The following is a 12,549-nucleotide window of genomic DNA, read 5'->3' as shown; positions in this document are numbered from 1 at the left end:
TTTACTGACAAACTTGCTTTCAAATCATGAACAATTCATCTCCAATATTATTATTTTGGGGTCATACTGATGTAACAAAACACATAAAGTTTTCCAACTGTAATAATTACGGGTGATTTATTTGGAAAACTGAAAAAATGTTGAATTTCTAATTTTTATCTAGTGTTTGCAAAAGTATGAACATCCTCCCTTCTTTGGCTCATAAGAGTCTTTCTTAATGAATTTTTAAGCCAAGTGTTACATTTTTAGTAAGAAGTATAGTCACATACTCAAGTTGGAAGGGAGAGCAGCTCCTCATTTTACAGAAGGGAAAACTGAGTTAACTGGGAAGTATGAGGACAATTTTAAAATGTCCTGCATGGTCTCTCTTCATTTCTCAAAGGGTGTTAAAATTAATTACATAAATACATATAGTATTTTGAGGCAGGCACAGTTCATTTAGCCCACCATGGTAGTACCAAAGAAAGTACAGGCTACAAAATATGTAACTATTCAATCATTTAAACAAACAATCTATTTTTACCAGTAAAGACCAATTCGTCATGCAGGCAACTCTTCTCTTGCTTGAGGCGAATGATCTCTTCTCGTTGTTCATTATTTTCTGTTGTCTTTTCATTTAGATCCTCTTCACAAATAGAAGGGGGAGAAAGTCCTCAAATAAATACTAGTTTCTAGAGGAATATACACTGTGAATACCTCTCATGTCCTTAGCACCCACTTCCAATCCATATGAAGTCCTGTTGGATCTACAGCCAAAATGTCCCATATCTGACATTTCACTGCATGCTTGGCAGTGATCCTGGCCAAGGCTCCCCACTGTCTCCCTGCACGAACCTTGCCTCTCCCATTGTAGCCTGATGTCCACAGAGCCATCAGAGCCATCTGCTGGCATCACTTCTCTGCTAAAAGCCCTCATACTACATTTAGGATGAAATATAAACTCATAACCTTAAGCCCTGTACAGCCTGGCCCTGTCCTTTCAATCTGTTCCTTTCACTTGCCCCAACCTCTGAACCCACCCCAGGGCTTTCGCATTTGCTGTTTCTTCTGCCTGGAAGATCTTGGCCCAGATTTTTACATGACTAGTTCTTTCCATCATCCAAGTTTCAGCTCAAATGTTCTCTTCGAAGATGTCTTTCCAGTGCACTCAAACTAAATGAGTCTCTGTCCCTTACACTCTGGCTCACTATCCATGACCCTGTTTGTATTTTATTTAAACAAATGTTAAATTTCTAAAATAAGGTGTAAAAGTTGATAAAACAGACTTCTTTTTACTTTTAATCTTACCTAGGTATACATAACATTCAATAAATTTACTGAATGCCTGCAATGTACTCCAAGGGCTGTGCTATTAGAGTCCATCCCTGCTGTCAAGGGGCTTATAGTAGGATTATGGTTTTAGATGAAGCTACAAATGGACACAAAATTATCATTTGCCAGGAGTCAGGGCATCATTAGAACAAGATTTTAGCAGGTGGAGTCTTTTAAACTAAACCTGTCACAATAAGCTTTCCCAATTTCAACAGTGACTCCCTGCCTCACGAGGGGCCCCGCCTCGGACAGAGGCGGAATAACCACACCATTGCACAGCTTTGTCATTCTAAGGCTGCCTATTCCACTGTGAGAGTCAGTCCTCATGTCTAACTGATGACTACTTACAAATGTGATCATCTGGGTGTGGAATTAAGACCCAGATAGCTCCTGAATCCAACAGCTTCTTCTGCGATACAGCTGGGAAAAGCCAGAGACAAGTGGGCCTCCCCCTGTACCCTCTGAAGACAAATGCAAATTTTTACTCTATCACCTAGATCCGCCTCCAAGTATGTAGCACTAACTTATCTGCTGTACCCAGCCTTCATTTCATTAGAAAACTTCAAGGAGTAGAATAAACCACGGAGTTACTGTGAGAATGAAAACAGAAAAAGGAAGACACAAAAGGAATTCTCCCCAAAATAGAACATGCACTGAATAGCCACTCTGGTAGTCCGTTGTAGGTGGCAACTCCTTATCCCTCTCTGCATTCATTCCTCAATTTTTTTTTTTTTTAATTTCTCCCACAAAAGGGCAGAGGATATTTTTCCATTGCCTGACTCTGAGTTCAGCCATGTGATTCACTTTGGCCACAGAATGAAGGGCAAGTGATGGCGGGCCAGGCCCTCCTATCTTTCTGCTTCCTCTCTTAAGTTTCTGCCTTCACCATAGGAAGAAATGCCCATACTACCCAACCAGGGAAAAGATGCTCCAGTGGGCCCAGCAGAGATCAGCCAATTCCCTAGTGGCTTCCAGATAAATGAGTTTATCAAAGGACACCACTGAGATACCTTTGTTGGTTGCCACAAGGCATATAGTAGCAATAGTTAACTGGTACAGCAAAGGCAGGATTATTTTTTTAAATATAATGCATTAGGCAGTTTTCCCCAACTCTTGCTATTTACCTTTTAACACAAAAACTGTTGCATAATTCTACACAAATGAAATGAACATTTTATGATGGGACCTAAAGCTAACAACAGCTTTCCTCCCAGTTATCAGATTAGGTGAACTCAAACAAAGAAATATATTTCCAAGATAAAACACCTACATTTAGGCCTCTTCCTTACCTTTTAATTTATTGACTTCAATCTTAAGTGCCTTCAATTTCTGCTTATAATCTTGCTTTTCTTTCACAATACAGGTCTCCACCATCTTAGCATCACGTAAGGCATGCTCTAACAATTTAAATTTACCCGAACAGTCAGCAATGTGATTGACTGCCTCAATAATATCTTTGTCCTAAAACCCAAATTTGAAAACTGTTACATTTTAAAATGCCAACTAAACAAGATGACACTTACTGAAATCTCATTGTGGAGCAGGGATAAATTGGGAGATTGGGATTGACATGTACATACTACTATATACAGAATAGGTAACTAGTGAGAACTTGCTGTATAGCACAGGGACCTCTCCTCACTACTCTGTAATGGCCTATATGGGAAAAGAACCTAAAAAGGAGTGGGTCTATGTATATATATAACTGATTTACTTTGATGTACACTTAAAACACAGAACATGGTAAATCAACTGTGAAAAATGAAAAGTGAAAGTGAAGTCGTGTCCAACTCTTTGCAACTCCATGGATTGTAGCCCACGGAATTTTCCAGGCAAGAGTACTGGAGTGGGTTGCCATTTCCTTCTCTGGGGGATCTTCCTGACCCAGGGATCAAACTCGAGTCTCCTGCATTGTGGGCAGAGGCTATACCTCTGAGCCACCAGGGAGGCCCTAACTGTACTCTAATAAAAACTCAAAAAAAAAACAAAAAAACAAACAAAAAAAAGACCAGGTCATGTAATTGTATACCCAGTTTCAATCCAGCGCTTTCCATGTGTTAACTCATTTAAGCCTCATAGTCACTCTCTGAGGTAAGAACTGTTGTTATTACCCACATGACAGAGGAGTCGACAGGAAATGGCCACAGTTACACAAGTTGGCTTCCCTGGTGGCTCAGGAGGTAAAGAATCCACCTACAACGCAGGAGACCTGGGTTTGATCCCTGGGTTGGGAAGATCCCCTGGAGGAAGGGATGGCAATCCACTCCAGTATTCTTGCCTGGAGAATCCCGTGGACAGAGAAACCTGTGGTAGCATCATATACGTGTTCCTAAAACACTTCACAGTTTGCATATCTCACATTAGGAGGATTTATGGAAAAAATAGGGTTGGGGCAGATCATTCAAAAACCGATAGGGGCTGGGATGCAGGAGATGGAACTTTGTGACCAGATAACAAAATAATCTGACTACTTCACAGTAGTCCTATTAAATACATGGACACAGTTAAGCAAATGCCACTGCACACACACCAGTCAGGCAATCATTTTCAGCATCTCAGTTTTGGCAGCTTCACCAGGACTTTGCTTTGTTGGAAACTGTAGGGGTTGCTGAAGCCAGGAAACTGGTCACTACTTGATTAAAGACAACTCTATAGATTTTAATATTTTCTCTTTAATTTTCTGAAACCTGTCCCTGATCACTCAAAAACATTCATGTGGTGGGAAAAAATCACATGTGAATTACCATCAGTGCCCCATTATACCAGCATCACTTCTCTAGTCACCTGTAGTCAAACTCATGTGTCATCAAATAGAAGAGACTATTTATCAGGACTTCCTGGTGGTCCAGTGGTTAAGACTCCACACTCCCAGTGCAGGGAGCATGGGTTCGATCCCTGGTCAGGGAACTAATTCCACACATGCTGCACGATGTGGCCAAAAAAAAAAAAAAAAGATAACTGTTTATCAACCACTGTTTATGGCATGTTAGTGACTATATCAACTGCTGATTGCTAAGTTTTCTTTTCAATTAAAACACATTAACAAGTAATCTGTTAATAACTTTATGAGACTTAGTAGTAGTGGAATACTTCAGAAGAAAACCAGCTAATTCAGACATGCTAAACTGTGGAACAGGCCTTGAAGACAGAAACCCACAGTGGAGTTCTGCCTCCTCTCAATGCTTTGGGTGCATCATTTTAAACCTGTTTCCCTCATTTCTAAAACCAGAATTTTAAAAAAGATAATCATATTGATAGCTCGACCTATCTGGGTCACTGTGGGACGTAAGTAAGACAAGGTACATGACTATACTTTATCGACCACAAGGTGCCTGGCACATGGAGGTATCATTATTCTGAATTACCTTCAGCTTTATCATGGTGGTGAGAGCCTGTTCACGAGCTTGCAGTTGTCCCACTTGAGCAGAAAGTTCCACTAATGTGTTGCTGAGATTTTCATTTCTAGCCTACAAGGAAAAAACACAAAATACTAACCCAGTCATTTAAAAGCTTTCACTACTCTCACCAGCCATAATCTGAGCTCATTCTTTTTGTTTTTTCTTTAACCTTTTTAGTAACAAAGTGAGCTATTTAAGCAGTCATCAAAAAGCAACACAAACATCTATTTCCCCATCATCCTCTCCATTTTTATGTTTGCCCTTCTGAATTCTATCAGTTACAGTTTCTAAACATGCCTACTTCCTAATGGTCTTTTATGTATACTTTCAGGCTGGTGAGAAAGAGGAGCATGAACATAAGAATGAACGGAAACTGGATTAGTGAGAGATTTCCTTTGCTAAAATAAAGTAGCATTAAGAACTTCTGTGCATCTTTTCTACTTTATGTTGAAATAACTTCACATTGAGGTATTCTCACTTATCAGGGATTTTTTAAACCACAGATCTAGATTTGATGGAGGAAACTTAAATGCATATTACTAAGTGAAAGAAGCCAATCTGAAAAGGCTACATACTCTATGGTTTCAACTACACCACATTCTGGAAAAGGCAAAACTATGAGATCAGGGGTTGCCAGGGACTGCAAGAAAGAAGGACAGAGCAGAGAGGGTTTCTAGGGTTGTGAAAGTATTCTGTATGATATTACAATGGTGGATACAGGTCATTATTTGTCAAAACCCACAGAATGTACAACATCAAGAGTGAAACCTAACATAAACTATGGACTTTGATGTCTCACCCAATGATGTGGCAATGACGTGTCACTGGTTCTAACAAATGCATCAATACCACTGGGATGCACAATGTCCACAGTGGAGGAGGCTAGCTGGGGGAGAGGGCGGAGTGGGGGGAGTGTCTATGAGAAATCTGTACATTCCACCCAATTTTGCTATGAACCTAAAACTGCTCTAAAAAAATAAAGTTTATTAATTTAAAAAAAGAAAAAATCTCCCTGCTACAGACTGAACTGCATCCACCCTCAAATGCATATGCTGAAGCCCTAACTTCCAATGTGATGGTGTTTGGGGGTGGAGCCTTTGAGAAGGAATTAGGTTTAGATAAGGTCATGAGGGTGGGGCCCTCAGGATGGGATCAGAGCCCCCAGAAGAAAAGACACCAGAGAGCGTGCTCAGGTGCTGTCTCTTCCTGTCACACGAGGATGTGGTAAGAAGGTGACCATTCCATTTACAAGTCAAGAAGACAGCCCTCGCCAGAAACCAACCATGCCAGCACCATGATCTTCAACTTCTAACCTGCAGAACCGTGAGGAAAAAAATTTCTGTTTTTTAAGACTTCTCCCAGTCTATGGTATTTTGTTATGGCAGTCCAAGCTGGCTGACGTACTCCCATTTTTTAATTCAACATATCAGAGATTCTGGGCTTTCCTTGTGGCTTAGTTGGTAAAGAATCCGCCTGCAATGTGGGAGACCTGGGTTCGATCCCTGGGTGGGGAAGATCCCCTGGAGAAGGGAAAGGCTACCCACTCCAGTATTCTGGCCTGGAATACCATGGACTGTATAGTTCATGAGGGTCGCAAAGAGTCAGACACGACTAAGCGACTTTCACTTTCACATCAAGAGATTCCATTAATAGTTTTCACTTATTTTACAGCTAAAAACTGTCTAGAAGAGTAATCTGAAAAAAAAAAATTAAGACATAAAATCTATACAATTATTATGAGTTATTAAGATTCACTACATTACCAAGATCTATACCGGTGTCATTATGAAACAAGAACATGAAGGCAGTAACAACAACAACAAAGGCTTTCTCAGGCTTCCCTAGAGGCTCAGTGGTAAAGATCCATCTGCCAGTGGATTCGATCCCTGGTCCAGGAAGATCCCACATGCACCAAACTACTTAGCCCGTGAGCTGCACCTGCTGAAGCCTGTCCACCCTAGAGCCCATGCTCTGAAACAAGAGAAGCCACCACGATGAGAAGCCTGTGCACCTCAACTAGAGAGTAGCCTCCACTCTCTGAAACTAGAGAAAAGCCCTTGCAGCAACAAAGACCCAGTACAGTAAAAAAAAAAAAAAAAAAAGACAAATAAATAAATAAATATTTTTTAAAAGGCTTTCTCACTGTGCCTCTCAAAAAGCATGAGTTCAAAAGATATTTGATGTTTCATCAGCCAGGACTGAAAACTGAAAGATTACTCTGACATTTTGTTCCCAATATGCCACTAACATGAGGTAGATATCTGTTTCATCAGATTAGACACAGTTATTCAGGAAACATAATTTGAAGCTGTGTGGTGATACTGATCTCAGACTTTGAGAAAGACTTTTTAAATTAACCCACTGTTGATGAAATGAAGGATGCTACCAAACAAATGGCCTAACAATTAGAAAAGAGCTGTAATGAAGCTTCATCTTCAAGACAAAATAACACTAGTGGCTGACCAAAGCTCACCATCAATGTAAAACTGCGACGCTGAATGGATGGATATACTTTTATACACACACACACATTTAATGGAAATATTTAAGTCTACGAACTACTTTAATAACTGAAACACAAACAGAATTTGGGCTAGCGAAGCTTATCTGAAAACCAATCTCACCGACTGACTGTCATACAGCAGAAACTAACACAACATTGTAAAGCAGTTATACTCTAATAAAAAATTAATTAATTAGAATAATAAAACCAACCTCAAGGTCTTCAGAGAGGAGAGAGGAATGGGTTGCCTTTTGGGCCATCTCCTGAAGCTGTAGCTGAGTCTTCTGAAGAGTACTCTGGCATTCAATTTGGTTAGATTCAAGGCTTTTTACCTTCTTTGTGAGTGACTTGATTATTTCAGTTCTTTTATGTAGTTCACCTGAGGGAGATTATTTTCAGGCAATGGTTAAAAAGTAAGTGTGCGAAGGAATCTTTCAAAGGTTAATTCTTCTTTGAAAAGTTTTTATTACGAAATGCACGATACTGTACCGTAGTCAAGAAACAGAACACTAGCAGCACCCCAGAGCCCTGGGTGTCACTTCCTGGACAGTCTCTCCAATTCCCACCTTCCAACCACCATCCTGAGCTTACTCATTTCCTTGTTCTTTATTACAGTTTTACTATCTATGATCACATCCCTAAAAATAGTTTAATTGTGTGAATTCTCTTTTTTTTTTAAATTGTGTGAATTCTGTTTGTTGTTTTTCACTTAAGATTATGATTCTGGGAATTCTCTAGTGGTCCAGTGGTTAGGACTCTGCCCTTTCACTGCCAAGGGCATAGGTTTGATCCCTGGTTGGGGAACTAAGATCCCACAAGCTACACTGCAGGGCCAAAAAATAAAGATTATGATCCTGAGATGTATCCATGTGGCTGTGTAACTCCTCCTTGTGCACTGTCATTCCCACATAATAACATTATATGATTATGCCAACATTTACTTACACATTCTACTATCGATGGTCATTTGGACTGTTTCCACTTCACAGCTATTATGAACACTGTTGCTCTGAAGATTCTTGCACAAGCATCTTCATGCTTTTGCAAGAGCTCCTAAATAAAATGTGGCCCGTCAGACCAGCAGCACCGACATCAACTGGGAACTTGTTAAAAATGCAGACTCTTGGGCCACAGACCTACTGTATCACAAGCTACTTGTTAGTAAGATCCTGAGGACTTCCCTGGTGGGTCAGATAGGAAAGAATCTGCCTGCAATGCAGGAGACCCTGGGTTGGATCCCTGGATCAGGAAGATTCCCTGGAGAAGGGAATGGCCAACCACGCCAGTATCATTGTCTGGACAATTCCATGGACATAGAAGCCGACTGGGCTACAGTCCATGGGGTTGCAAAGAGTCAGACACGACTGCGCAACTAATACTTTCACTTCACTTTTAGGTAATTCACTTGCATACTGAAGTGGGAGTATACTTCCAGAAGTGGAAATGCAGAGCCATAGCTCGGTATATCTTCAACTTTACCAGAACCATCACATGATTTTTCCAAAGTAGTTGTACTGACTGACTCTCCCACCAGCAGTGAATGAGTCTTCCCTTGCTCCACAATTTTACCAGTACCTGATATTTTTCACCAGTCTGTTAAGTGTAAGAAGTCTCACTATGGTCTTAATTTTCATTTTTGTTTCCCTAATTACGAATGAGAACTTTTTTGTAAATTTATTGGCCAGTTTTCTGTGAAATGCCTATTCAAGTGTCTTGATCATTTTAAAACCAGATACTAATGGTTATACACGCAGACCTCTGAGATATTGTAGGTTCAGTTCCAAACCACTGCAATAAAGGGAATATCATAATAAAGTGAATCACACAAGTATTTTGGTTTTCCAGTGCATATGAAAGTTATGTTTATATTTTAGTATATTAAGCGTGCAACAGCATTATGTCCAAAATCAATGTGTAGACCTCAATTTAAAAATACCTTATTGGGACTTTCCAGGTGGTCTATTGGTTAAGACTCTGTGCTTCCACAGGGCACAGGTTTGATCCCTGGTCAGGGAACTAAGATGCCAAATGCCACATGGCATGGTCAAAAATTAAAACAAAATTAAATTAAAAAAATAAACAAATATTGCGTTTATGTGTATATATGTGCAGTGGGTACAGTTAGAGTAAAATCAGATGATCATCAAGGAAACTGAAAAATTAATCATATTTAGATTGTCACATTTACAGAATCCTTTGTGTAATAAAAGCAAAAAAAAAAAAAGGGGGGGATATATGGTTAGCTTTCTTATTTTTTTGACTGTGTCAGGTCTTAGTTGCAGAACCCAGATTCTCTGGTTGAGGCATGTGAGTTCAGTAGTTGTGGCATGAGGGCTTAGTTGCCCCACAGCATGCAGGATCTCAGATCCCCAACCAGGGATTGCATCCACATCCCCTGCATTGGAAGGTGGATTCTTAACCAACAGACCACCAGGGAAGTCCCTACTTTTCTATTAAACAGATCTAGTATTTCCTCCTCTAGTACATTCTAGTAATATTAACACAGTGTCAATAGAACAGTCAGATTTTAGGGTAGCACCAAAGGGATGACAGTTAAAATATGGTACAAAGGGAAATTTTTGTAAGCCACTTTTGAGGCTGCTATAATTTTAAAATATGACTGTTTTAGGTATTTGAGATCAAGTTCAATATCAAAAGTTTAAAATCTTTGAGTCAGTTCAAAAGGAATGGCCAGTTCAGTGGCATCTTCATTCATATTCTAGCTCAGAACTAATTTCCTTCAGGTTCGCTCTTGACTCTCCCTGTCTACTGGAGCTGTCCCAGCACTTTCTACAGTTAAATATTAATACTTTGCTTGCCCTACTTTAGTTCACACTGTGTTTGTCTGTTCTGTTGTGAATGTTCATGAAGTCCTCCTATCTTCAATTAAACTCTAGGACAGCAGGGACTGTTGAGATGTTCCTTCTCTATTTTTACCATGAGCCCTTTCAGTATGTTGGCATGTACCAGCGCTAGATGGATGATGCTGACTATATGTCTGACCTTCTAATTTGCTGCAACGTTCTTCCAAAGTCAACACTTTCTGCCGATCCTCTTCCCATGAAAGAAGTTGTCTCTGATGTACTGCAACCATATCATTAAGCTCTCTATCTCGATCTTTTAACTCTCCAATGAGCAGCTGCAGCTCTTTCCGTTGTTTCTCAATAGTGGAAATCTCAACCTCTGACCCAATGTTCTAAATATAGAAAGTAGATTCATGACAAAATAAAGCCATTGACATAAATCAGCCAAAGCATATTTTCCAAACAATTATATTGGGTAGGCCAAACAAACTTTAGGGCCAACCCAGTATCTTCTTTTGCTGCCAATTCAAGGTAGCAACTTGAATCAAGAAATTTTATTTCTTGATTATAACATGGCAGAAAAATTATGTATATTTAACACATGCTAACACCTACTGTGCACTCTGTCTCTCTCATTTTCTGTCATACAAAACACACCACTCTTAAAGAGCAGGACCAGCTGTAAAGCCTCCATTGGTTAATCACTGATAAACCCATTTCTGCATTTTTTTTCTTTGCTGCCAACCCTCTCCTTATATCAATCAACAATATTATCCCCCATCTTATACCCCCATCTAGCAATTCTAGAACAATCAAGTAAAGGGAAACAGGAAGTAAATATTGTTTAAATATAACTGGTCCAAATTCAGCATACCTACTTAAAAACAAATTTTATAAAGGAAAAATTTCAAACATACACAGAAGATAAAAGAACAGTATAATAAACCACATTTGCCCAGTAACTAGGTTTTACTACTATCAAAAGTTTTGCAACATTTCAATTTTCCTTTTTCTTTTTGTTGTTGATAAAAAATATATTTTACTTTTAGATACTTTGGTATGCCTCTTTAAAAATGAACATTTTTATATAGCCAAGATGCCATTTTCATGCCTAACAAAATTATCTACAATAATTCCTTTTAAGCATATATCATTTGAAAGTCTAGTGTAGTCAAGTTGGTCTCACCTAAGTGGGAATCCAGAATGAGCCACTTGGTGGCTCTAAGACCTTGGGCAAGTTACTTAACTTTCTTAACCCTTAGTTTCTTTGCTGTGAAATGGCAGTAACAGTATTTCGATTTCTTAGAGTTGTGTGGATTAAGCAAGATAAGGTCTGTAAAGCACTTCCCATTGTGTCATTAAAAATTACACACCATTGTGTCATTAAAAATCAATCAACAGTTAATCTAAAAAAGAAATGGAAAATTTTTCCAGCCAATCTGAGGATTATAACCTGGAAGACAGTCTTTCGAAAAGCTCTGAGAACCATTCTGCCTGTAAGATGTCAAAACACAGTTATATACGTTTTCAAGACAAAAGGTTGAAAATACATCAAAATAATACATTCACCTTTACACAGTTCAGATTTGCACAGACAAGGCAAGTGGTGAGTCATTGTGACCCCTTACATGATTGAAAAAGGAATGCTATCTACTAAGGACTTGCTTGCTAGTTCTAAGAAAAAAAAAATCACCATTTTTTTTTTTTTTGTAAGCAGGCATTCCTAGGTCTTCTAAAGGGATCGAGTTAATGTATAAGGGGGATGCTAATGTATAAGGGGGATGCACAATACACACCAAAGGGGAGGAGGGTGTAGCTCAAAGCGCAGAGAAAATTTTACATTAAAATTTTCATGTCCTGCTTTAATAAAATTTTGTTCCATCATAACCGATCAACAAACATTAGCTATTATTAACAAATTATCAGCAAGACTGTAAGTCACATTCTGAAGTATGGCACTGTCCCCATCTATGAACGAAAGAACTAAAAAACAAAAAATTGAATCACTATGCTGTACGCTGAAAATAATGCAATATTGTAAACCAACTATACTCCAATTAAAAAAAGAAAAAGTGTTACTGTTTACCAGAGACCCATGTACATCATTACTGCTTTCTGAATTATAAGATTTGTAGAGAAATAATAATGACGAATACATTAGTTACTTACTAAACACAGAAAATGGAACTTGGAGTCAATGGATTCCAAGCCGTAAGACTTGAATTCCAGTCTTTGGTAAGCCATTTCACTCATTCACTCAACCAATATTCACTGGGCAGACCAGTTGCTTGGGGCATTGAGTTCGCCAGCCCGGAGCATAGATTCTAACACAGGAAACAACAATGGACCAAGTGTGCAAAACACGTTCATCTCAACCTATACGGACGAGACACATGCATATTTTGGGCAAGTTTACTTTCAAGACGTTTTGGGAAAACTGGTGATTACAGCGCTGCTCCACTCACAGGTGGCTGGGAAGCAAGTGCAGGTGAGTGAGCAGGTGTATAGAGAAACAACTCTGCATTTGCCCATT

At 39.2% G+C, this 12,549-nt stretch overlaps 1 protein-coding gene across 1 annotated transcript in view; it reads right to left on the bottom strand.

Annotated features, from left to right (window-relative positions):
- The window catches only part of CCDC62 (coiled-coil domain containing 62), a 37,318-nt gene that overhangs the window by 24,398 nt on the left and 371 nt on the right, over window positions 1-12,549 (bottom strand). Inside the window, exons 2-6 of the mRNA XM_061142003.1 lie at window positions 10,216-10,408; window positions 7,425-7,591; window positions 4,677-4,778; window positions 2,601-2,772; window positions 524-625 (exon numbers count right to left, since the gene is read on the bottom strand). Of these exons, the coding sequence (XP_060997986.1) occupies window positions 524-625; window positions 2,601-2,772; window positions 4,677-4,778; window positions 7,425-7,591; window positions 10,216-10,408 (736 nt within the window). The remainder of the gene's footprint in view (window positions 1-523; window positions 626-2,600; window positions 2,773-4,676; window positions 4,779-7,424; window positions 7,592-10,215; window positions 10,409-12,549) is intronic.

Source organism: Dama dama, chromosome 5 (genome assembly GCF_033118175.1).
Source record: "Dama dama isolate Ldn47 chromosome 5, ASM3311817v1, whole genome shotgun sequence".
Classification (NCBI taxonomy): domain Eukaryota; kingdom Metazoa; phylum Chordata; class Mammalia; order Artiodactyla; family Cervidae; genus Dama; species Dama dama.
This window is presented reverse-complemented; position numbering and strand designations above follow the sequence as displayed.